This window comes from Zalophus californianus, chromosome 5 (assembly GCF_009762305.2).
Source record: "Zalophus californianus isolate mZalCal1 chromosome 5, mZalCal1.pri.v2, whole genome shotgun sequence".
In the NCBI taxonomy this organism is placed as follows: domain Eukaryota; kingdom Metazoa; phylum Chordata; class Mammalia; order Carnivora; family Otariidae; genus Zalophus; species Zalophus californianus.
The window spans coordinates 3,501,727-3,527,613 of NC_045599.1; the positions used below are offsets into that span (position 1 = coordinate 3,501,727).

Genomic DNA, 25,887 nt, shown 5'->3' on the forward strand with positions numbered 1-25,887 from the left:
TGCTCTCTCTCTCTCTCTCATTCTCTCTGTCTCAAAAAAAAAAAAAAATCTTTAAAAAAAAAAGAAAGATCTCGAATGAATAATCTAACTTTCCACTTTAAGAAACCATAAAAAAGAGCAATCAAAACCAAAAGCGAGAAGGAAGGGAATCCTAAAGACTGAAGGGGAAATAAACAGAAATACACTTCTCTGCACTGGGAGCGGCTCTCCTGCCACGGCCCCTCAGCCCCCAAAAATGTCTGCCTGTGCCAAGTTCGTCTCCACCCGCTTCTTGGTCAGGAGCACCTCTCAGCTGTTGAGCCCATCACTGTCTAGCGCACCGGAGACACCGGCAGATGAGAGCCTCAGCAGCCTGGCAGCCCCACGTCCCCGGACCTCACTTATTCCTAGCCGCAGCTTCCAAACCAGCGCCATTTCAAGGGACATCGACACAGCAGTCAAGTTCATTGGGGCTGGGGCTGCCATGGTAGGGCTGGCTGGCTCTGGGGCTGGAATTGGGACTGTGTTTGGGAGCCTCATCATTGGCTATGCCAGGACTCCCTCTCTGAAGCAACAGCTCTTCTCCTACACCATTCTGGGCTTTGCCCTCTTGGAGGCCATGGGGCTCTTTTGCCTGATGGTGGCCTTTCTCATCCTCTTGGTCAGGTGAAGGAGCAGCCTCCACCTCCCATAGGTCTTTCTCCCGTGTCTTGTCTGCCCTCTATGTTCCTTTTCCTATACCTCCCCAGGCAGCCTGGGGAAAGTGGTTGGCTCAGGGTTTGACAGAGGGAAGACAAATAAATACTGTGTTAATAAGATCTTTAAAAAAAATAATAAATAGAAATATAGAAAAACAATAAAAAAATCAACAAAATCAAAAGTGGGTTCTTTGAGAAGATCAATAAAATTGACCAACTTCAGCTAGACTGACCAACATAAAGACTCAAATTCTAAAATCAGGAATGAAAGAGGACCTATCATTACCGAACTAACAAACTTAAAGAAGCAAAAAGTATTATAAGGGAATAATATGAACAAATGTATGTCGACAAGCTAGATAACTAAGATGGAATGCACAAATTCTTAAAAGATAAAAAATACTGATGCTGACTCAAGAAGAAACAGAAAATCTAATAGACATATGCAAGTAAAAAGGAAAAATTAGTAGTAAGTTCCCATAAAGAAGAGCCTAGAACCAGATGGCTCCACTGGTGAATTCTACCACAGTGTTTAAAGAAGAATTAGCACCAATCCTTTGAAAAGCCTAGCATTTCCCAGCTCATTTTTTCAGGCCAGTATTACACCGTGATACCAAAACCTGACAAAGACATCAAAAGAAAACTACATTTCAGTGTCTCTTTAAGAATACAGATGTGGAGGAAAGGTTCAAGATGGAGGTGTAGGAAGACCCTGAGCTTACCTCCTCCCAGGGACACAACAAATCTACAACTACATATAGATAATTCCCTCTGAAGGGGACCAAGAAACTGGATGAACAGAGCCTCTGCAAGAAGGGACAGCACTGAGATAATAGAGACAGAGAGATACTCTCACTAAGGGAAGAAAACCATACCCCAGGGGCAGCATTCCACAGTCAGGAGGGATCTTAAGGGCCCATAACTTTTCCCTGAGGAGTGAGTGATTTGAGCTCCACATCAGGCACTCCAAGCCTTAGATCCCGAACAAAAGAGACAAGATCCCCAAACACCTAGGTTTTAAAACCAACAGGGAGTACATCTCACAAAACTCTAGAACTACAGGGAAATGAAAACTCTCTCTTAAAAAGCTTACACATAGATCAACTTGACTCGGAAATCAGTGCAAAACACCAGATCGAAAGGTACATGGACTGCAGGTGAAGGAGTCCCACTTACTAATCTTGGAGGGTCTGTTGGAAACATAGGAGGCAGTCGGGCCACTCTTCAAGGACTGAGACAGTGGTGGCAGCCATTTCTGCTATCCTCTGTTCTGATCTGATCCTGGCACTGGTGGGTACCGTTCTGGAATCCTCCCTCCAGACTGCTAACCCTGTGCAACCATGCACCTCAGCTGGGCTTCACAGCTGAATGATAGCCCCTCCCACCAGCATGCTTACAGGAGTTGCAGGCCTGCCACAACACAAGGGTGCACACAGCCCACACAGGGGACACCCCTGGAGCACCTGGGTCTCGTGGCCAGGAGGGACTGCACTTTGGGGCCCCACAGGACATCTTCTACATAAGGCCACTCCTTCAAGACGGGGAGATGTAGTCGAAGTATCTAATGCATACAAACAAACACAGAGAATTGAGCAAAAGGAGGAGACAGAGGAACATGTTCCAAATGAAAGAATAAGACAAAACCCCAGAAAAAGAATTAGATAAAATGGAGAGGCTTATCTACTAATCTACCCAATAAAGAGTTCAAAGTAATGGTCATAAAGATGGGAGAAGAAAGGATAACCATGGTGAGAACTTCAACAAAGAGAGAGAAAATAAAAAAAATACCAATCAGAGCTGAAGAATACAATACTAAAAATGAAATATGCACTTGAGGGAAAAAACAACAGATGAGATGATACAGAAGAATGGATCAGTGATCTGGAAGACAGGGTAATGGAAATCGTCCAATCAGGACAGTAAAAAAGAAAAAAGAATTAAAAAAAAAGAGGATAGTTTAAGGGACCTCTGGGACAATGTCAAGTGCACTAACATTCACTGACTGCAGTCCCAGAAGGAGAAGAGAGAGTCAAGAGACCAAACACCTATTTGAAGAAATAATGGTTGAAAACCTCCCTAACCTGGCAGAAGAAACATACAGGTCCAGAAAGCCCAGAAAGTCCAAGTTAAGATGAACCCAAAGAGGCCCACACCAAGACACATTATCATTAAAATGTCAACAATTAAAGGTAAAGATGAAAGCAGCAAGAGAAAAGCAACTAGTTATGCATCAGGGAACCCTGATAAGATCATCAGCTGAATTTTCAGCAGAAACTTTGCAGGCTAGATGACAGTGGCACAATATATTCAAAGTGCCGAAAGGAAAAAACAAAAAAACAAAAAAACAAAAAACACCTTACAATCAAGAATACTCTACCTGGCAAGGTTATCATTCAGAACAAAGGCAGAGGTAAAAGAATTTCCCAGACAGCAAAAGCTAGAAGTTCATCACCACTAAACTGGCTTCACAAAAAATATTAAAGGAACTTCTTCAAGCAGAAAAGACAGTAACTAGAAATAAGGAAATATATGAAAGAAAAAAATCTCACTGGCAAGCTGAGCTATTTTTTTTTTAAAGATCTTATTTATTTATTCATGAGAGACAGAGACAGAGAGAGAGAGAGAGAGAGAGAGAGAGGCAGAGGGAGAAGCAGGCTCCCAAGGAGCAGGGAGCCCAATGTGGGACTCGATCCCAGGACCCTGAGATCATGACCTGAGCTGAAGGCAGATGCTTAACCATCTGAGCCACCCAGGCACCCTGAGCTACTTATAAAACTAATGAGGGTTAAAGACAAAAGTACTAAAATCAACTACATCTGCAACAATTAATGAATACACAAAATAGATGTAAAATATGATATCAAAACCAAAATGTATGTGTGTGTGGGTTGGGGGGAGTAAAAATGTGGTTTATGTATTTATTAAAGATTTTATTTATTTGAGAGGGAGGAGGAGGGAGGAAGGGGAGCGGGGGAGGGAGGGGGGGAGAGAGGGAGAGAGAGCAAGCACGAGCACAGGAGCAGGGGGAGGGGCAGAGGGAGAAGCAGAGTTCCCACTGAGCAAGGAGCCAGATGCGGGACCCAATCCCAGGACCTGGAGATCTTGACCTGAGCCGAAGGTAGACACTTAAATGAGTGAGCCACCCAGGCAACCCCAAATGTGGTATTTTTTAGAATGAGTCTGAACCTAACCACCAACTGAAAATAGACTGCTACACACAGGTTGTTATATATGAACCTCATGGTAACCACAAACCAAAAACATATAATAGATACACAAAAAATAAACAGAGAGGACTCTAAACCTAACACTAAAGTCATCAAATCACAAGGGAAGAGAATAAGAGAAAAAATAGAAAAGAACTGCAAAAACAACCAGAACACAGCAAACAAAATGTTAGTAAATAAATACCTATCAATAATCACTGTAAGTGGACTAAATGATCCAATCAAAAGACACAGGGTAGCTGAATAGGTAAAAAAACAAAAACAAAAACAAAAACCCAGGACCCATCTACATGCTGCCTACAAGAGACTCACTTCAGCATTAAAGAAATATAAACTTAAAGACATGGAAAAGGATATTCCATGCAAACTGAAAAGAAAACTGGCGTAGCAATTATTATATCAGGCAAAATAGACTTTATTTTTTCAAAGATTTTATTTATTGGGGCACCTAGGTGGCTCAGTCGGTCAAGCATTTGCCTTCGGTTCAGGTCATGATCCCAGGGTCCTGGGATCAAGTCCTACACTGGGCTCCCTGCTTCTCCCTCTGCCTCTGCTTCTCTCTCTGTCTCTCATGAATAAATAAATAAAATCTTTAAAAAAAAGATTTTATTTATTTATTTGAGAGAGAGAGAGAGAGACTGCAAGCATGAGCAGGTGGAGGGGTAGAGGGAGAGGGAGAAGCAGACTCCCCACTGAGCAGAAGCCTGACGTGGGTCTCGATCCCAGGACCCTGAAATCATGACCTGAGCTGAAGGCAGACGCTTAACTGACTGAGCCACCGAAGCGCCCCAGACAAAATAGATTTTAAAACAAAAACTGTAATGAGAGACAAAGAAAGGTATTATATAATAAAGGGATCAATCCAACAAGAAGATAAAACACTTGTAAATATTTATGCTTCCAATGTAGGTGCATCTAAATATATAAAGCAAATATTAACATATGCAAAAGGAGAAACTGATGGTAATACAGTAATAGTAGGGGGACTTTAACACCCCACTTACATCAATGGAGAGATCATCCAGACAGAAAATAAGGAAACACTGGCCTTGAATGACACATTAGACCACATGGACTTAACAGAACATTCAGAATATTCCATCAAAAAAACAGCAAAATACACATTTTTCTTAAGGGCACATGGAACATTCTCCAATACAGATCACAAGTAAGGCCATAAAACAAGTCTCAGTAAATTTAACATGAATGAAGTCACATTAAGCATCTTTTCCAACCACAACAGTATGAAAGTAGAAATCAATTACAATAAAAGAACTGGAAGAAACACAAACACATGGAGGCTAAACAAGATGCTATTAAACAACCAATGGGTCAATGAATAAATCAGAGAAAAAAAAAAAAAACACTTGAGACAAAAATGAAAACACAATGGTCCAAAATCTACGAGAAACAGCAAAAGCAGTTCTAAAGGTATAGTGACACAGATCCATCTCAAGAAACAGGAAAAATCTTTTTTTTTTTTTAAAGATTTTATTTATTTATTTGACAGAGAGAGACACAGCGAGAGAGGGAACACAAGCAGCGGGAGTGGGAGAGGGAGAAGCAGGCTTCCCGCTGAGCAGGGAGCCCAATGCGGGGCTCGATCCCGGGACCCTGGGATCATGACCTGAGCTGAAGGCAGACCCTTAACGACTGAGCCACCCAGCACCCCAACAGTAAAAATCTTAAATCAATGATCTAACCTCATACCTAAAGGAATGAGGAAAAAAAAGAACAAAGTCCAAAGTTAGTAGAAGGAAGAAAATAAAAATCAGAGTGGAAATAAATAAAATAGAGATTAAAAAGGAAAAAAATAGAAAAGATCAATGAAATTAAGAGCTGGTTCTGTAAAAAATAAACAAAACTGAAAAATCTATAGTAGCTAGACTTGTCAAGAAAAAAGAGAGAGGAACAAAAAAAATTAGAAGTGAAAGAGAAGTTACAACCGATACCACAGAAATACACAGGATCATAAAAGATTTTCATGAACAATTATATGCCAATAAATTGGACAACCTAGAAGAAATGGATAAATTCCTGGAGACATCCTATCTTCCAAGATTGTATCAGGGAGCAGAAAACCTGAACAGATTATTACTAGTAATGAAATTTAATCAGTAATCCAAAAACTCCCCAAAACCAAAAGCCTAAGGCCAGACAGCTTCACAGGTGAACTCTACCAAACATTTATTTTTATTTATTTTTAAAGATTTTATTTATTTATTTGACAGAGAGAGAGAGAGAGAGAGAGAGAGCACAAACAGGGGGAGGGGCAGAAGGAGAGGCAGGCTTCTCAATGAGCAAGGAGCCCGAAGTGGGACTCGATCCCAGCACTCTGGGATCATGACCTGAGCCGAGGGCAGATGCTTAACCAACGCGCCCCTCTACCAAACATTTAAAGAGTTAAGATCTATCCTTCCCAAAATTTCAATTTATTCCAAAAAACTGAAAGGGAAGGAATGCTTCCAAACTTATTTATGTGGCCAGTATTACTGTGATACCTAAATCAACGACATTGTTAAAGAAAAAAGAAAAAAATTACAAGCCAATATCCCTGATGAACATAGATGTAAAAATCCTCAACGAAATATTAGTAAAGCAAATTCAGTTAATACATTAAAAGGATCATACTCCATGATCAAATGGGACTTATTCCCAGGATGCAAGGATGGTTCAATATCTGCAAGTCATTCAATGTAATGCACCACATTAACAAGACAAAGAATAAAAATCATCCAATCAGCTCAAAAGATGAAAAAGCATTTGACAAAATTCAACATCCATTCATGATAATAACTCTAAAAAAGGTGGGTATAGAGGCAACATACCTCAACATGATAAAGGCCATATATGACAAACCCACAGCTAACAACATACTTAATGGTGAAAAGTTGAAAGCTTTTTCTCAAGGTCAGGAACAAGACAAGGACGCTCACCCTTGCCACTTTTATTGAACACAGCACCTGCAGGTCCTAGCCATAGCAGTCAGGCAAGAAAAGGAAATAAAAGGCATCCAAATTGGAAAGGAAGAAGTAAAACTGTCACTATTTACAGATGAGCTACTACAATATAGGAAACTGTAAAGCCTACACCCAAAACCTATTAGTTTAACGGAATTCGGTAAAGTTGCAGGATACAAAATGTACAGAAATCTGTTCTTTCCTTTTTTTTTTTTAAGATTTATTTATTTATTTTGGAGAGTGAGAGAGAAGTGGGGAAGGATAGGGAGAATCTTAAGGAGACTCCCTGCTAAGCCTAGACCCTGACGTGGGGCTCAATCCCATAACCCTGAGATCACGACTCTAGCCAAAACCAAGAGTTGGCTTTGAAGTGACTGCACTACCCAAGCGCCCCTGTTGTGTTTTCATCTCCTAGTAACAAACTATTGCAGAAATTACGGAAACTATCCCATTTACAACTGCATCAAAAAGAATAAAATAACTAGGTATAAATTTAATTGAGGAGATGAAACACCTGTAGTCTGAAAATGGTAAGACAATGATGAAAGAAATTGAAGACGACACAAATAAATGATAAGCTATATGGTGCTCATGGATTGGAGAAATTAATATTACTAAAATGTCCATACTACCAAAAGCAATCTACAGATTCAATGCAATCCCTATCAAAATACCCAATGACATTTTTCACAGAACTGGAACAAATAACCCTAAAATTTGTATGGAACCACAAAAGACTCTGAAGAGCCAAAGCAACCTTGAGAAAGAGGGACAAAGCTGGGGTATCATGCTCCCAGATTTCAAACTATACTACAAATTATTGTAACCAAAACAGTATGGTACTGGCACAAAACGAAACACACAGATGAATGGATCAGAATAGAGAGCCCAGAAACAAAATCACACTTATATGGCCAATTAATCTACAACAAAGGAGGCAAGAATATATAATGGGGAAAAGATAATCTCTTCAATAAATGGTGTTAGAAAAACTGGACCACTTTCTTACATCATATATAAAACTAAGCTCAAAATGGATTAAAGATTTAAATATAAGATGTAAAACTATAAAACTCCTAGAAGAAAATAGGCAGTAAACTCTTGGACATTTGTTTAAGCAATACGTTTTTGGATCTAGACAAGGGCAACAAAAGCAAAAATAAACAATTGGGACTACATCAAATTGAAAAAACTTTTTTGCACGGTGAAGGAAATCATCAACAAAACCTACCAAATGGGAGATGTATGCAAATAACAGATCTCATAAAGAGTTAATATCCAAATATATAAAAACTCAGAAAACTCAGAATCAATTGTTTTTTAGATTCCACACAAAAGTGAAATCATATGGTATTTGTATTTCTCTGACTGGCTTATTTCATTAGCATTATGTCCTCCATCTCCATCTGCGTTGTTACAGATGGCAAGATTTCATTCCTTTTTTATGGATGAATAAAATTCCAGTGTGTGTGTGTGTGTGTGTGTGTGTGTGTGTGTGTGTGTGTGTGAGAAGTTACAACTGACTGAACTACCCAGGGGTGCACGCGCGTGTGCACATGCGCACACGCACGCGCGCGCTCACACACACACACACACACTACATCTTCTTTATCCATTCATCAACTGATGGCTGCTTCCCTATCATAGCTCTTGTAAATAATGCTGCAATGAACACAGCAGTACATAGGTCTTTTTAGATTGGTTTTAATTTTCTTCAGATAAATTGCTAGAAATAGATTTGCTGGGTCATATGGTAGTTCTATTTTAACTTTTTCCAGGAACCTCTGCACTCTTTTCCATAGTGGCTGCACCAGTGTACATTCCTACCAACAGTGAGTGCACGAGGGTTCCCTTTTCTCCATATCCTCGCCAACACCTGTTATTTTTTTGTCTTTCTGATAACAGCCATGCTGACAGGTGTGAGGAGATATCTCATTGTGGTTTTGATCTGCATTTCCTTGATGATGAGTGACGTTCAGTATCTTTTCATGTGTTTGTTGACCATCTGTATATCTTCTTTGGAAAAATGTCTATTCAGGTCTTCTGTCCATTTTTCAACTGTGTTTTTTTGTTTTGTTTTGTTTTTATGTTGTGTAAGTTCTTTACATATTTTGGATATTAACCCCTTACTAGATGTCTGATTTGTAAATATCGTCTCCCATTCAGTACGCTGCCTTTTGTTTTTTTGGTACTTTTCTTCTCTGTACAAAAGCTTTTTAATTTGATATAATCCTATTTGCTTATTTCAGCTTCTGTTGCTGGCCAACTTTGACCAGGGTGCCAAGACCATTCGATGGGATAAAAATAGTCTTTTCAGCAAATGGTGTTGGGACAACTGGTATCCACATGCAAGTGAGTCAAATTACCCCCACCTCATCCCTGATGCAAAATATTAGGTTGAAATAAACCAAAGACCTAAGTTTGAAAGCTAAAATTGTAAAATCCTTAGAAGAAAGCAAAGGTGTAAATCTTCATGACCTTGGATTAGGCAGTGGTTTGTTAGATAGGACTCCAAAGCACTAGTCAGCAAAGAAAAAATAAACTGGACTCCAGCAAAATTAAAATCCTTTGTGCTTCAGAGGAGACTACAAATAAAGTGAAAAGATAACTCAGAAATGGGAGAAAATATTTCCAAATTATCTATCTGATAAGGATTAGTGCCTGATAAAGTATTCTTACAACTCAGCAAAAAGAGACAAATAACCCAATTTAAAAATGGGCAAAGGACATGAGTAGACATTTTCCAAAGGATATATGTGAATGGTCAATAACCACATAAAAAGATGCTCAACATCATTAGCCACGGGGAAAATGCAAATCACAATGAAATACTACTTCGCACTCACTGGGATGGCTATAATAAAAGACGGAAAATTACAAATGGTGGAGAGGAAACGGAGGAATTGGAACCCTCATACATTGCTGGTGGGCATGTAAAGTGGTACAGCAACTTGAAAAAAGTCTGTCAATCCTCAAAAAGTTAAACCTAGGGTTGCCATATGATCTAGCAATTCCAATCACAGGGACATACTCAGTAGAACAGAAAATATAGGTTCAAAAAAACACATGGACGCAAATGTTCACTGCAGCATTATTTATAATAGCCAAGAAGGGGAAATGATCCAAATGCTCATTAAGTGAAGAAGGGATAAGTGAAATGTGGCATATTCATACAACGGGATTATTATTCATCCCTAAAAAAGAATGAAGTACTGATTCATGCTAGAACACGGATGAACCTTGAAAGCATTAGGCTACATCACAGAAGTCAGACACAAAAGATCTCATGTTTTTGTGATTCCATTTACATGAAATGTCAAGAATAGGCAAATCCGTCAAGACAGAAAGAAGGTTAGTGATTGCCAGGACTTATAGAGAGAAGGCGATGGGGGAGTGACTGCTAATGGGGCTGCATTTTGGGTGATGAAAACATTCCAGAATTAAGACAGTAATGGTGGTTGCACAACTTGGTGAGTACACTAAACACCACTGATTTGTACGTGAATTTGAACCCACTGAATTTGTATTTAAAGTTTATTTATGTGTTGAAGTAATCCATACATACAACATGAGGCTCGAACTCACGACCCTGAGATCAAGAGTTGCATGCTCTTCTGACTGAGCCAGCCAGGCGTCCCTGAATTTGTATTTATTTATATTTTATTTATTTATTTATTTATGAGAGTGTGTGTGTGTGTCCACGAGTGGGGGGGGGGCAGAGGGAGAAGCAGACTCCCCGATGAGGAGGGAGCCCGATGCGGGGCTCGATCCCAGGACCCTGAGGTCATGACCTGAGTTGAAGGCAGCAGCTTGACTGAATGAGCCACCCAGGTGCCCCAATTGTATTTAAGAGAGTGAATTTTATCAGTATGTAAATTATATTTCAACTGAAAAAGAATGGATGATTTCAGCTTTTTCTACATCACTACAGGGTGACAACGGAATATACTTTTAACGTGTTGGAGGAAAACAGGACCTAGATTTTATATTTAGCTATAAAATATATATTTATATATATTTAGCTAAAATATATAAATATGGGGGCTCAGTTGGTTAAGTGTCCGCCTTCAGATTGGGTCATGATCTCAGGGTCCTGGGATCGAGCCCCGCATAGGGCTCCCTGCTCAGCAGGAGGCCTGCTTCTCCCTTTCTCTCTGCCGCTCCCTGTCTGTGCTCTCTCGTTTGTGCACTCTCTAATAAATAAAATCTGTAAAAAAAATAAAATATATAAATATGAGGGCCTGATAAAAATATTCCTTAGCACACAAGATTTCAGAAGGTTTGCAATATAAAGGCTTGCACTGAAAATAATTCGGGATGAAATACATTTTAATTTTTTTTGGTAGATTTTATTTATTTGATTTATTTATTTTATTTGATTATTTATTTGATTATTTATTTTATTTATTTGATTTATTATTCATTTGACAGAGAGAGAGAGAGAGAACACAAGCAGGGGGAGCAGCAGAGGGTGAGGGAGAGGGAGAAGCAACTCCACTGAGCAGGGAGCCCGAAGCGGGGCTTGATCCCAGGACCCTGGGATCATGACCCAGGCTGAAGGCAGACACTTAACTGACTGAGCCACTGAGGCGCCCGGGATGAAATACTTTTAATACAGATACTAAATTAAATAGGAAGGATTAAAAGAGACAGAAAAGTATGATAAACTGAAATTATAAACGAGGATGTTAGCAAGAGATCTAATTATATCAAGTTACATTAAACTTAAATTGTCTAAGGTAATCACTTTAAAGTCAAATATTGACAGATTTGGACAAAAAACCAAATCCTAGATACATGCTTGTTAAAACAAACATACCTAAAGCTAATCAAGAGCTGGAGAAGCTTTATAACATCAGATAAAATACAATTTAAGAGCCAAAATCATTATTAGGAAAAAATTATTCCTTATGATAGATTCAATTCCTGGAAAACTGGACTATTTTACACCGTGTATAAAAATTAACTCAAAATGGATTAAAGATTTGAATATAAGACCTGAAACCATAAAACTCCTAGGAGAAAACATACATGGTAAGCTCCTTGACAACATTCTTGGCAATTTTTTGGATTTAACATCAAAAGCAAAGGCAACGAAAGCAGAAATAAACAAGTGGGACTACATCAAACTAAAAAGCTTCTGCAGAGCAGAGGAAACCACCCACAAAACAAAAAGGCAGCTGACCAAATGGGAGATAATATTTGCAAATCATTTATTTGATAAGGAGCGAATATCCAAAACATAAAGATTTCATGCAAGTCAAAAGCCAAAAAAACAAAGAATATGATTAAAATGGGCAGAATATCTGAATAGACATTTTCCTGAAAAGACATACAGATGGCCAACAGGTACATGAAAAGCTGCCCAACATCACTCAGCATCAAATCCACAATGAGATATCGCCTCTGAGAATGGCTATTACCGAAAAGACAAGAAATAGCAAGTGCTGGCAAAGATGTGGAGAAAGGGAACCCTCATGCACTGTTGGTGGGAATGTAAATTGGGGCAGCCACTCTGGAAAACAGTATGGAGGTTCCTCAAAAAATTAAAAATAGAGCTACCATATGATCCAGAAATTCCACTTCTGGGTATATATCAGAAGGAAACGAAAGCACATTATCTTGTAGAGATATTTGCACCCCCGTGTCAATTGCAGCACCATTTTCTTTTTCTTCTTTCTCTCTCTCTTTTTTTTAAGATTTTATTTATTTATTTGACAGAGAGAGAGACAGCGAGAGAGGGAACACAAGCAGGGGGAGTGGGAGAGGGAGAAGCAGGCTTCCCGCGGAGCAGGGAGCCTGATGCGGGACTCGATCCCAGGACCCTGGGATCATGACCTGAGCTGAAGGCAGACACCCAACCAACTGAGCCACCCAGGTGCCCCAACAGCACTATTTTCAATAGCCAAGACATAGAAGCGACCTAAGTGTCCGCACATGGTTGAATAAATACAGAAAATGCGTATATATACACAATGGAATATTATCCCATCATAAAAAAAAAGGAAATCTTGCCATTTGTGACAGCATGCCTTGTACCTTGAGAACATTATGCTAAGTGAAATCAGTCTGACAGAGAAAGACAAATTCTGGACCTCACTTATTTGTGGAATCAAAACAAAGAGCAAAAAACAGGGGCGCCTGGGTGGCTCAGTTGGTTAAGCGTCTGCCTGTGGGCTCAGGTCACCATCTCAGGGTCCTGGGATTGAGTCCTGCATCGGGCTCCCTGCTGCTTGGGAGCCTGCTTCTCCCTCTGCCTCCATCTGCTGCTCCCCGCCCTGCTCGTGCTCTCTCTCTCTCAAAGAAATAAAATCTTAAAAAAAAAAAAAAAAAAAAAAGCAAAGAACAAACCCAAAATGGGACGCTTAGATCCAGAGAACATATCAGTAGTTGCCACAGGTGGCGGTGGTGGGGGATGGGTGAAGTGAATGAAGTTCGTCAAAAGGTACAAACTTCCAGTTACAATAAATAAGTTCTGGGGGTAAAATGTGAAGAATGGGGACTATAGGTAATAATACTCTACCGTATTTTTGAAAGTTACTAAGAGAGTAGACCTTAGAAGTTCTCATTGCAAGAAAAAAAAATCTGTAACTATGTGTGGTGATGGATGTTAACTAGACTTGTTTTGGTGATCATTTTGAGATAAATATCGAATCATTATGTTGTGTACCTGAAACTAGCATGTCAGTCATACCTCAAGTTTTAAAAAAGAGGCGCCTGGGTGGCTCAGTCGGTTCAGCGTCTGACTTTGGCTCAGGTCAGGAGTCCAGGGCCCTGGGATCGAGCCCCGCATCAGGCTCCTTGCTCAGTGGGGAGCCTGCTTCTCCCTCTCCTTCTCCCTCCGCTCATGTTGTCTCTCTCTTTCTCAAATAAATAAATAAATAAAATCTTTAAAAAAAAAAATAAAGATTCAATTCCCAGGGTGCCCGGCAGGCTCAGTAGGTAGAGCATGTGACTCTTGATCTCAGGGCAGTGAGTTTGAGCCCCACATCGGGTATAGAGATTACTTAAAAATATACTCTTAAAAAAAAAGATTCAATTCCCAATGAACGTATAGAAATAAAAAATATGTATATGTTTAATATATATGAAATAAAGCAAAAAATCGACAGTATTACAAGGAAAAACTGATCAGTTTCTCAGATCACACTTCCCAGCACGGAGCCCAATGCGGGGCTTGAACTCATGACCCTGAGATCAAGACCTGAGCTGAGATAAAGAGTCGGACGCTTAACCAACTGAGCCACCTAGGTGCCCTGGTCCTCACAGTTTTGAACTTAGAATTCCCTGAAAATTACTGAAGGACCCAACCTACACAATTGACAAAGGACTATTATCAAGAATATGGGGGCGCCTGGGTGGCTCAGTCATTGGGTGTCTGCCTTCAGCTCGGGTCGTGATCCTGGAGTCCTGGGATCGAGCCCCATGTCAGGCTCCCTGCTCAGCGGGGAGCCTGCTTTTCCCTCTATTGCTCCCCCTGCTTGTGCTCTCTCTCTCAAATAAATGAAATCTTAAAAAAAAAAAAATGTGTGCACGCGCGTGCCTGTTTATATACATACACACACAAATGCATATAGAGGCACACAAAGCTAGTTTTAAATAAGAAAAGCTCTAGTAACTCAATCAAGAAATGGGCAAAAGAAAAAATAGGCATTTTGCAGAACAGGAAACACATGGCCAATAAACATATGAAGATATCTAAAATACAGAACTTATAAAACTCAACACCCAAAAAACAAATGATCCAATTTAAAAACGGGCATAAGCCATTTCTTCAGAGAAGACATCCAGATGGCCAACAGACACATGAGCAGATGCTCAACATCACTTACCATCAGGGAAAGGCAAATCAAAACCACAGGAGATATCACCTCACGCCTGTCAGAATGGCTAAAATCAACTCAAGAAACAGGTGTTGGCGAGGATGTGGAGAAAGAGGAACCCTCTTGCACTATCGACGGGAATGCAAACTGGTGCAACCACTGTGGAGAATAGTATGGAGGTTCCTCAAAAACTTAAATATTGAGCTACCTTATGACCCAGCAATCACACTATGGGGTAGTTACCCAAAGAATACAAGAACACTAATTCAAAGGGATACATGCACCCCTATGTTTATAGCAGGATTATTGTTATTTTTTTTAAAGATTTTATTTGAGAGAGAGAGAGAGAGAGAGAGCGAGAGCAGGAACACAAGCAGGGGGAGTGGGAAAGGGAGAAGCACGCTTCCTGTGGAGCAGGGAGCCCGATGCGGGGCTCGAACCCAGGACCCTGGGATCATGACCTGAGCTGAAGGCAGATGCTTAACGACTGAGCCACCCAGGTGCCCCTACGGCAGGGTTATTTATAACAGCCAAGATATGAAAGCAGCCCAAGTGTCCACTGACTGATGAATGCATAAAGAAGTGGTATATTTATGCAACAGAATATTATTCATCCATAAAAAAGAACAACATCTTGCCATTTGCGACGATATGGATGGACCTAGAGCGTATGAGGCTAAACGAAATAAGTCAGAGACAGACAAAATACTATGATTTCACTCATATGGAATTTAAGAAACAAAACAGACAAGCAAAGGGAAAAAACAGAGAGAGAGACAAGTCAAGAAACAGACTCTTAACTCTAGACCACAAACTGATGGTCACCAGAGGGGAGGGGGTGGGGGACGGCTGAAGTAGGTGTAGGGGATTGAGGGGTGCACTTGTGATGAGCGCCGGGTGATGTATGAAGTGTTGAATCACTATGCTGTACATCTGAAACTAATATTACACTGTATGTTAACTGGAATTACATTAAAATAAGAAAAAAAATACATAAAGATGTTTCACATAGTTTGAAACCAGGCAATGGCATGTCAAGACCATTCCCTGATTTGAGGGGTTACCATTTTACACCCCACTTGCCTGGCAAGCATTAAAAGGTGTTTGAGAGGAAGCAGACCCACAGAATCTCTTATCCACCACTGGTAGTTAACTTGTGAACTACTTTGGAAAACAGATGTCATCATCTCTTAAAAATGGAGAGTGAACACAGATCCCATGACCCAGCAAGTCCACTTTTAGAAAAACTCTTGCATGTGCACAACAGAAACTTATAAAAATTGTTTATAGCCCCCAAAACCATGGGAACATCCCCAAAGCACATCACCGGGAATGGACAAGCGGATCACGGCACATTCAGACAGTGGCATATTATGAAGCAGTCCAACTTCGGTGACCAGTAATGTGGACGACTCTCAGTAATATCACTTTAGGTGCAAAAAACCAATCTCCCAAGAGAACACACGGCATTACACACTTTTTATAAGGATGAAAAACAACTAGAATGAACAATGAACCCGGAGGTGGTTATCGGGCTGGGGGGTAGGGGGGCAGCAATATGGGTAGAGACAGGTTACCGTCCAGGGCCTAACTTTTACTTGGAATGATGGCTTCTTGGATGCTTACGACATTAATAAAAGTAATTATTACTTTAACTGGTTAATGAGGAGAGAACCGTGCAGGGACAGAGGTTTATATAATCTAACTACGTGCACTTCAGGTCAAGACAAAGAAACAACAACAAAAAAGCTGGATCGTGCTCCACTGGGTAGTCTGTCCCCAGGGCTGGTCCTCCCACACCTCTCCTCTTCTTGGCACCACCCCCCCCACGTCCCTTGTGCTGTCTCCGTGCTGAGCACTGACGTCTCACCCCTTCCATCAAGCCCTTCTCTACGCCTCCCCGATCAGGTGTCTGTGGGTCTGTCTTCCTCAATGGGGAGCTTGTCCAGGGCAGAGGCTCTGTCTGCGTGTCCCCTGGGTGTCGAGTGACAATCTGCCGAACTGTCAGCCCTCACCCCTCACGACCTTCTCTGCCAACTCTCGACCATCTTGCCCAATCCTGACATGTTTCCGTCTCCAATTCAACCCGGCTCTTTTTTTGGGAAGTCACAGTGAGTTCTTCCCCTCGCTGCCTTCCCTTCCTATCTCTTCTCTGTGGCCGGTGCCCAGACTTGGGCCTCCTCCTCTCTTGCCTGCCTCACGGTTGGTTCTTTCTCCACACTGATCGCCAGAGATCCTTCTACAGTGTATTTCACATCTCCTCTACCCCCAGTGAAAACCCTTCCATAGGTCGTCACTGCCCTCGGGACGAGTCTGGACTCCTCAGCTGTTTCTAAGGAAGCCCCTGGGGACCACACCATGCTCCCCTCACCCACTGTGTGTTCTCTCAGCCAGCGAACATGCTGTGGCTTCTCCAGCAACACAAGGACTCGCTTCACTTAGCGGAAGCTCTCTAGTCTGTACCCCAAGGACGGGGAGCCATGTTCTCCTCAAAGCTCCTACTGGAATATCAACTCTGTCCCCAGACCATGCGTCATCCAAACAGATGGAGCTCCTCACACACCTGCGTCGGCTCAGGCACAGGGGTTGGCACACAGCAGGTCGTGCCTGCTGGAAGGGAGGGAGGGAGGGCCCCTTGTATTCTTTCTGCATACTTTACAAGGCACGATCTCTTGTGACAGTCTTTGGATTGATGCTAGTTTTTAAGGTTGTATGTTTTTTTCCTCTGACCTGCGGTAACTGCCGAGGACAGCATCTTAGGAATCTCTGTGCTGGGCACAGTGCTAGGCCTGGGGCCTTTGCTCATTAAGGACAAGCATGGTGAGGTCTGACAGACCCCAGAGTGCTCCCTTGCCCTGGAGCCTTCACTCACCGTGTTGAAATACTCGACGCCGGTGGCTTCAAAGGCCCTTGCCACAGCTTGGGTTGTGGCCACGCAGGCTACTGGGTGGCCATTGCCAATGGACTTGCCCATGGTGACAATGTCGGGGACAAAGTCTTCTCCCTGTAGCTGGAAGGCCCAGAAGTGCTTGCCTGCTCGGCCAAAGCCCACTTGAATCTCATCTGCGATGAAGAGCCCTCCAGCCCCATGGATGTGCCTATGGCAGAGGACACACAGCTGACGGGGTCTGCGGTAAGAGGAAATCGGACCAGGAGCTGGGGGGTCTTGGACGCTGAACCCTGGCTCTGCCAGCAGTAAGGCGGGGGCATTAGGCAGGTGGCTGGCTTTCTCGGGGCCACCATTTCTTCTCAAAATTCTGGCCAATAGGCCAGGCTGAGACTGGAATTTGGAACAAAGGTCGGGAAGCCCCATTACGGCCCTGCCCTCCCTGAGGCACCCCGTCCCAGCTACTCACTCTGCCACTTCGGGGAAGTAGCCAGCCGGGAGAATGATCTGCCCCGCAACACTGGGCAGAGACTCCACAAAGAAGGCTGCGATCTGTGGAGGAGAGAGAACGCTGGGGACACCACCGGGGAGGCACTGGGTGGTAGGCTAGGCGCGGCCTGCCAATGCTGGCTCCTGGCAGGATGAGTCACCGGCATCGCCGTGTGGCCCCTTGGGGCTCCAGATCACATCTGGTCTGGGACTGGGTTTTCTTTCAGGCCGCAAACCAACTCTTAACACGTGGAATTCTCCAGACTCCTTGTACTTAGCACGTCCCGGATGAAAGGCACTGATTTCTCCCTCCTTGGCCTGTTCCCTCCCTGCCCCGCCCAGTGACTCCCATCAGCCCCACTGAGAGAAATGAGGCCCCCCTCCGTGATGCATCGGGCAGCACAGCCTCTGCCTCTCCACCGTCTGTACACCCCACGCATCCCCTCTGCCCCGACACACCTGTGTCGGCCTCTCGCGGGTGTCACCTCACGGGACGCCTCCTGCAGTCAGTCCGTCCTCCAGTGGCCACCAGGCCGATCCTCGGCCCAGTCACTGAACTCATCACTGTCCTGCTTAAACCCCTTCAGGGACCCCATTTCTCACAGCTGTGACCTCCAAGCTACGTCGGGTCTCGGAACTGCTTCAGAGACTACCGCCCAGATGGGGGGCCGACGGGACAGGAACTGGCCGCCCCTGCTGCCCCCGGAGCTGTTGCTTTCCTGGTTTTCTGCAAGCGGAGGTAAAGCGTCTAAAACGCACATGCCAAGCTCCCCTGATCTGGTTCTGCCATCTGTCTGGCTTCACCGCCTGCTTGTCTTGGCCGTCCATCCTGCGTTCAGCTGTCACTGCACCAGCGAGGCCTTCCAGAAAGCCCTCACGCCAATAGCTGACTCCCTCCCGCTGCTGTCGCCATGGCCACTGCTCCCCCAGGGCACACACACCTCTCCGGTCTGCCCCTGCGCTCCATCTCGCTGCAACACCCTGGGTGGGGCCTCCTCACGGCAGCAGGCCGGCCCCACGCCCGTGCATCCCCCCGACTCATCACTCTCCCTCTGAACACCCTTCGGAGCTTTCCAGTGGCCTCCAGCCCCTCGGCACAGCCCTGTGGTCCTGTGGCACGGGGGTCCTGCCTGCCTCTCTCGGCTCGTCTCCTGCCAGCCCAGCCGGGCCCCACACTGGCGAGGTTCCACCTCTGCAGGCCGCCCCTCTGCTTAGCATGCCTTTCCTCTCCTCCCCCCAGTCGCCACCTTGAGCGCTAACCCCTACTCACTGCAATCAGGCAGCACCTCCTCCAAGGACCCTCCGCGCCCACACCAGTCCAGCCCAGGCCCCTGCACTCCTGTCACACCCAGGACAAGTCTTTAGCTAACTCTCTGCTGAGCACCTAAACCTCCTCGTAGATTCCTAAAGGGTGGGCCCCGGTTCCAGGGTCTCTCAGGGTGCCCGGTCTCTATCACTGCACTGACAAGAGGAAATGACGGGTGCTGTTCTGTTCATGGGGCCTGTGCAGATGCAGTTACCTTCCTGCCCTTCTCCTGCACGCTGTTCACCACGCGCTTCACCTCGCTGGCGTAGGCCCCAGCTGGATTGGGGTGGTCCTCCCGGTAAAGACCCCGGTAGGTGTCTGGGAGAGGTGCCTGTGGGGAGTGACAGCACCATGTCATCTGGGCTGGGGGGTGGACACCGACCTGTTGCCCGCTTGGGCAGTGCATACCACATGGACCCACTCCTTCTGGCCATCCAGGTCTCGGAACTTGTAGGGACTGATGTCGATCAGGGAGCTCAGGTGACCGTGATAAGCACTGAGGAGGAGAACAGAGAGGAGCTCAGGCCCAGGTGGCATGCACTCCATGGCCCGGCCCCGACAACTGTCTCCCCACCTCAGGAGCCTCAGGGCAGACCAACCTGACACAGCCCCCGAGTCCTGGGGCTGGAAACCAGAACAGGCCTGGGAGCCTGGGAGCAAGACTTCTTGAGAGGCTGCTTACTAGCTAGGTAATGGTGACTAATCATTTGACCTCTCTGGGTTCAGTGCTCTCCTCTGTGAAGTTGGGGCCGGGGCCGGGGTGGGGGGCGGGGGGGCTTGGTTTCCTCCCACAGAACTGTAATGAATCCTGGATGGGTTAATGCTCCAGCCCTGGGCCTGGGCCCCATGCATAGCAGATACTCAACAGCATCAGGACAATTTTAATACCTAAAATGTGGGGCCAAGTCTCACCACCTTACAAAGCATCCTCTGCTCCACGAAGACAGGACCAGGGGAAAGAGCCCCCTGGCATATGCAGGAGTGTCTCTATGGCCAGGTCCTCATGCTTCCCTCCATGAGCCCAGGCCCCTCAACCTCCTGCCCAAGGCACTCAAAGCTAGAGCCTCAATGACCCCCAGTAAGTGGTGGGCCCCGGCTTCCAGAAAGGGCACTTACTGGTCTAATACCACCACGTCCCAGTGTCCCGTGTACTGGCGGGCCAGCCTCAGGGCCAGGTCATTGGCTTCTGACCTATGACAGAAAAGGAGGGCAGTGTTCAGACAGCTGTCCAGGTCTTTCCTCCTGGATACCTGCTTCCTACAGAGAACAGGGAATGAGGAGCCCTTCCAGCAGCAAGAAGGGTCTCAGGATGCCATTTTTGAGTCGTTCGAGTTCATTCATTCAATGAAAATTTTACCAAATGCCTTCTCTGTGCTATGAGCTGGGGGGCGGGGGGCAAGTAGTAAGTCAAACAGGTCCTGGTCCTTCTGGAACTTACATGCTAGTATGCATCATGAAAGCCAAGCCAAAACAAAACAAAAACAAAAAAAAAAGGAAAGAATGATCATTTTGGTAAGTGCCCCCAAGACAACCCCACAGGGCCTTCCTTTAGATAAAGGGGTGTGATGGGCTGAATTGTGTCCCCCCAAATTCCTATGTTGAAGTCCTAACCCCTAGCACCTAAGAACGTGACTGGATTTGGAGACAGGGCTTTCAAAGACGTGATTCAATTAAAATGAGGGCAGCAGAGTGGGCCCAAAGCCAGTTGGACTCGCGTCCTCCTAAGAAGAGGAACTGTGGACATACAGAGACACAGGAGGCACGGGGGCACAGAAGACTGAGTGGAGACGTGGCAGGAAGGTGGCCAATCAGAAACCAGGGAGAGAGCCTCAAGGAAGCCAAAGCTGCTGACCCCTTCTTTTGGATGTTGGCCTCCAGGAGTAGGGGAAATACATTTGTCACTTAGGTCTCCCAGTCTGTGATGTTTTGTTACGGCAGCCTAACCTAAAAGAAGGGTCAGAGAAAAACTCTGTGAGGAGACACCACCTGAGCTGAGGCCCCACAGGGAAGGTTCTAGGCAGTGTGAGCAACACGCTCAAAGGCCCTGTGCAGGAAAAGTGCTCAAGTGTGCTCAGGGAACCGAGACGGCACTAGGCGGGCCAGGGGCAGCACAGGAGAGGAAGTGGGGAGACACTCAGGGGCCCCGCACACAGGGCCCTGGAAGGTGCTGGATCTTCTTGTCAGTGCTGTGCCAAGCTATTGAAGAGAGTTTTTTTTTCCAAAAGATTTTAAGTTATCTCCACACCTGATGTGGGGCTCGAACTCACAACCCAAGATCAAGAGTCAACATGCTCCACCGACGGAGCCAGCCAGGCGTCCCTGGAGAGTTTTAACCGGAGAAGGGACATGATTTAGCTCCTACCTGGCGAGGAAGCCTCTGGCTGGGTGGTGCTAATGGAGTAGAAGGGGATGGGAGGAGGACACCATGGACAGCAGAAAGATGGAGGGAGGCAGAAAACCACCTGCACACAGGGACGTGATGGGGGCCTGGGAGGAGGGTGTGTGGCTCCTGCCTGGAGCAGAGATGCAGGCGGTGCGGCCTTTATGAGGTGAGACAGGGTGGGCGTGGCAGTGGGGGGCGGTGTCCTCCTGGGAATAGCTGGGAGAGCCAGGGCCACGGTCCCACACTAGGTGTTGGTGGAAGACCACCAACTCCGTTTGGACACATCAAGTTGGAGACGGTCCGGTTGGAACCCTGAGGCTGGAACACATGGGAAGCATCTGGGCTTGAGGCACAAATTTGGGAGTCACCAGCACGTGAATGCTATGTCAGCCCACAGGACGGGGTAAGACCACGGAGGGAGAGGGCTCAGAGAACCAGCTGCTTAGGACCGGCCCTGCGCAAGAGAGAAGGAGCAATCAGCCGAGGAGACAGGAGACCGAGGCGTGGCCAGAAGCTGGCAGAAACCCCGCAGTACGAAGCGTCCTGGAAGCAAGACCAGAGAGCACTTCCAGACAGTGGTAATGCTGAGTCCACTGCTAAGACAGGGTAAGACAAGGACAGCAAAGACACCGTTGGATTTGGCAACGTGGAAGTCACTGGAATCCAGCCTGAACGTGGTGGCATCAACCAGCAACCCTGCCCCCACTGCCCAGCCCAGGAAGCTGACTCCCGGACCCAGCTCTCTGCTCTTCCTGGAGAGGCTCTGGTTCTGGCTCTGCCTTCTCCCATGTGGATGACCCCGGGCAAGCTGGATCCTTTCTCTGAACTACCATTTCCTCATCCGCAAAGCGAGGATGGGAAATTCCACTTCCTAGAAATGACTGGGAACCGGTGCACGAAGAGGACATCACTTTGATCCAAATGCCACGACGCGGGACTTGTGGTAATGTTCTCTCCCAGACAAGCTGGGCTGGTTCCATGCACAAGTCATCGTGTGCTGACGCGCGTCATCGCTTCTGTCCCCACTGCCACTCCGGGTGTGAGCTGCCGTCACCTGTCACCTGGCTGTTGAACTGGTGCCTAGCCTTGTCCATTCTCGCTCTTCCTCGGCCCTGATGACATCACTTGCCTGATTAAAACCCTCAGACGGCTTCTTGAGTGCTCTTAGGATCAAAACAAACTCCTCACTTGGAATGTGTCCGCTCGTACCCGCTCCTCTAGCTTTGGGTCCTCAAGTGTGCACAGGGCCTTTGCACAGGCTGTTCCGTGTGCTGAGGAACCCTGACAAGAACACTTCTAACAGGGTTGGCAGCCTTCTCTGACCGTCTCTGAGCAGGAGCAGACCCAGGACCCCCCACTGCTTCTCCGTCTCATCAGGCCCCTTACTTCTGCAGACAATGACCCCCACTTAGGAATTCTGCATTTCTGTGAAGGACCCCTAGTGACCTGAGGGCGGGAATGTTGGCCGTAACCCCCCAGCTGTGCCAGTGTACTCATAGGGCAGAAATAAAGGAACGTATAACCTGGGTAAGCCCCAAGGACAATCACGGAACGGAGGTAATGGCATGCCTTACGAAGAGACCAGAAAACTGGATCCAACAGAGCCAGCGCCCAGGTCTACAGGCTGAGCCGGGACAAGCCTGGCTCTCCCCCAGCACACACTGGGTCCACTACACGAGGCTTCGCCCGCCGGAACGGTTCTGTCTGTCTCCACCATCTCACCCTCTGGCCCGGGGGGGGCGGGGGCAGGGAGCTGGCCGAAGTCCACTTACCCAGAATTCAGGAAATAAAACACACAGAGCTTTTCCGGCAGGGTCTCTGCCAGCCTCTGTGCATAGTCCACGATGTTGTCGTGCAGGAATCGGCTGTTGGTGTTGAGCACCTGGTTCTGTCTGTGTGCGGCCTGGACCACGAGAGGGTGGCAGTGCCCGACTGGGAGAGAAACACCTGCGTCACTCAGCGGCTCTGCTCAGCTGGCCCCATCGGGCCTCCCCCAGCCCCAGGCCATAAACCTAGCCGGAGGAGAGCAGTTGGGTGGGAGAGGAAAGAGGGGGGGTCTCAAGTGGTAATGTTGTGTGTGTGCGTGTGTGTGTGCGCGCGCGCGCGTTGGAGTGGGGGGACAGAGATGGCGGTTCTGGACAGGGAGTCCCTGAGATTCTGGCAGAAGGAAAGGCTGCTGGCAGAGACCCTATCTAGAGAATCCAGGTCCTTAGGGAAGCTTCTTGAGGCCTGTTCGGCAAAGATGGGATGTGGGGAATGTCTGTCAGCAGGCTTGACTTCAACTAGTCAGCGGGGGGCTGGAGGTAATGTGGATTGCCAACAGCCGGGGATTATAACAGTGACCATGTGCTGAGAGCTCGCCACGTGCCAGGCACTCTCAAAGCAAATTATCTGAATTAACTCACTTATTTCTCCAAAACACCTTGAGGTGAGGCAATAGTATGATCGTGTCTGTTTTGCAGATCAGCAAAGTGAGGCACAGAGAATTAAGTAGCTTACCCAAGATCATAAAGCAAATGGAGGGCAGGGATACGAACCCAGGTAGTCTGGACTAGAGCCCCGGCTTTTAACCTCTACTTCATTAACCCCTAATGTGCCTGTTGGGTCAAAGACTCCCTTTCGTTCCATCAGTTCTGGGGGCCCCGCCTGGATAACTGAATTCCTACCTCAGTTTCCTCGTCTAGCACCTGAGAAGGTCCCTGGGGCTGAAGCCCTGCCATGACCCCCAGCACTTGGCCAGGGCCCTGCTGTGTGGTTGGTCATGGCCAGGCTGACTGACACTCTCTGAGCTCACCATCAGTCCCAAGTGGGCCTGGACTTCAGACCTAGGTTCCCGTCTGGTTTAGCACAGCTACCACGTGGATACTCTAGCTACACCAGAAAGACCGGGCTCCTCTGCTGAGCTCAACCCACGTTCTCCGCACCTCCTGCAATCTCAGGATCCCCCTGGGACCAGGTTCACAGCCTCAGCCTGCTCCCCTGCCCTGCCAGCCCGAGGGATGATACTAACCATGAGCCACATTGTTGATACAATCGAGGTATTCTGCACCCTGTTCGTCATACAAGTACTGTCCTTGGCCCCGGACAATCTTAATAGGATCCTCCGGAAAAAAGAGTCTGCAAGAATTGCTGTGAGAACAAACAAGAAGTGGACGGCCATGTCTGAAGATCTGAAGGGAAAAGTCCACCCACCACAGCCTCCCCTGCGCTATTCTGAAAGGGACAAAAGGTTGAAGGGCACAGTGGTGCTTCCTTGTTTCTAGTCCCCTGCTGTGTAGGTGGTGGGAAAGGAGGAAAGCGATGTGTTAAGAAGCTGCTAAAACTGAAATTGTTGAAGTCATCTGAAGGCTGTATGGCCTTGCTCATTTCTGCACGTGCCCACATTAGTCCCTGGGATCCCAAGGAAAGGTGGCTGCCCCAGACCCATGGGGACTCCTTCGGGCAGTGTTTCTTTGGTGGGATGGGTGCGAGGGAGGGCGCCCTCGTCACGTGGCTGGCGCTCAGCCCCGAGGGGTCCTTGCCAGCCAAGTGTCTCTGCTGTCCCGCTGGGTGTCAGCCCCAAGCTCTGGCCAGAAGCTGCCTCACGCCCCAAGTGCCGCGGGGAGCTCGGGTGGACTTTCTCTAAGGCTTCTTGGGAAACGCCCCTCGCCGCCCATGGCCACGCTTCGTCCGAACTTTGAGCCTCTTCCCCGGTCACCCGCAGGCCAGGGCCAGGTCCGGGGGGCGGGCCAACCCTGGGGGAGGTCCTCCCAGGTGCCAGGGCAGAGGCCTCCTCCGAGAGGCAGGGCTGCCCAGAGCCGGGCAGCGGCCGCCGGTGGGGGCGGCCCGGGGAGGACGCAGCGCAGGAGGCGGCCGCGGGAACCAGCTGAGGGGCCGCCAGGTCTGGCGAGCCGGGGAGCTGGAGCCCGCTCGGGGCCCGGGACTGGGTTTCCTGGGCTCCGCGGGCTCCGCGCCGGACGTGCGTGCGTCGTGCGTGAGCGCACCGCCCCGCGCCGCCGTCTCGGTACCTTATCAGCCGCCGCCTCAGGGCCAGAGTCTCCGCCTTCCCGCGCCGATCGGCGGCCATGGCACCCGGCGGCTGGTAGCGCGGTGACGCTGCACCGAGGAGCCTCTCGCCTGCTCGGCCCCCGGACCA

The 25,887-nt window shown here is 46.8% G+C and overlaps 2 protein-coding genes across 4 annotated transcripts in view; one reads left to right on the plus strand and one right to left on the minus strand.

Annotated features, from left to right (window-relative positions):
- Window positions 1-25,887, minus strand: part of PHYKPL (5-phosphohydroxy-L-lysine phospho-lyase) — a 35,614-nt gene extending 9,727 nt beyond the window's left edge. For 2 of the 3 annotated variants that reach the window (XM_035727659.1, XM_035727661.1), the window contains exons 1-8: window positions 25,760-25,887; window positions 24,763-24,881; window positions 23,525-23,699; window positions 20,486-20,560; window positions 19,778-19,865; window positions 19,584-19,700; window positions 18,044-18,126; window positions 17,560-17,785 (exon numbers count right to left, since the gene is read on the minus strand). In XM_035727659.1, the coding sequence (XP_035583552.1) occupies window positions 17,560-17,785; window positions 18,044-18,126; window positions 19,584-19,700; window positions 19,778-19,865; window positions 20,486-20,560; window positions 23,525-23,699; window positions 24,763-24,881; window positions 25,760-25,818 (942 nt within the window). In that variant the 5' untranslated portion in view covers window positions 25,819-25,887. The remainder of the gene's footprint in view (window positions 1-17,559; window positions 17,786-18,043; window positions 18,127-19,583; window positions 19,701-19,777; window positions 19,866-20,485; window positions 20,561-23,524; window positions 23,700-24,762; window positions 24,882-25,759) is intronic. The other variant, XM_035727660.1, reaches the window with a different exon arrangement.
- LOC113929199 (ATP synthase F(0) complex subunit C2, mitochondrial-like) lies at window positions 191-649 on the plus strand. Its single transcript, XM_035727562.1, has one exon. The coding sequence runs from the start codon at window positions 236-238 to the stop codon at window positions 647-649; it is 414 nt and encodes a 137-aa protein (XP_035583455.1). The 5' UTR covers window positions 191-235.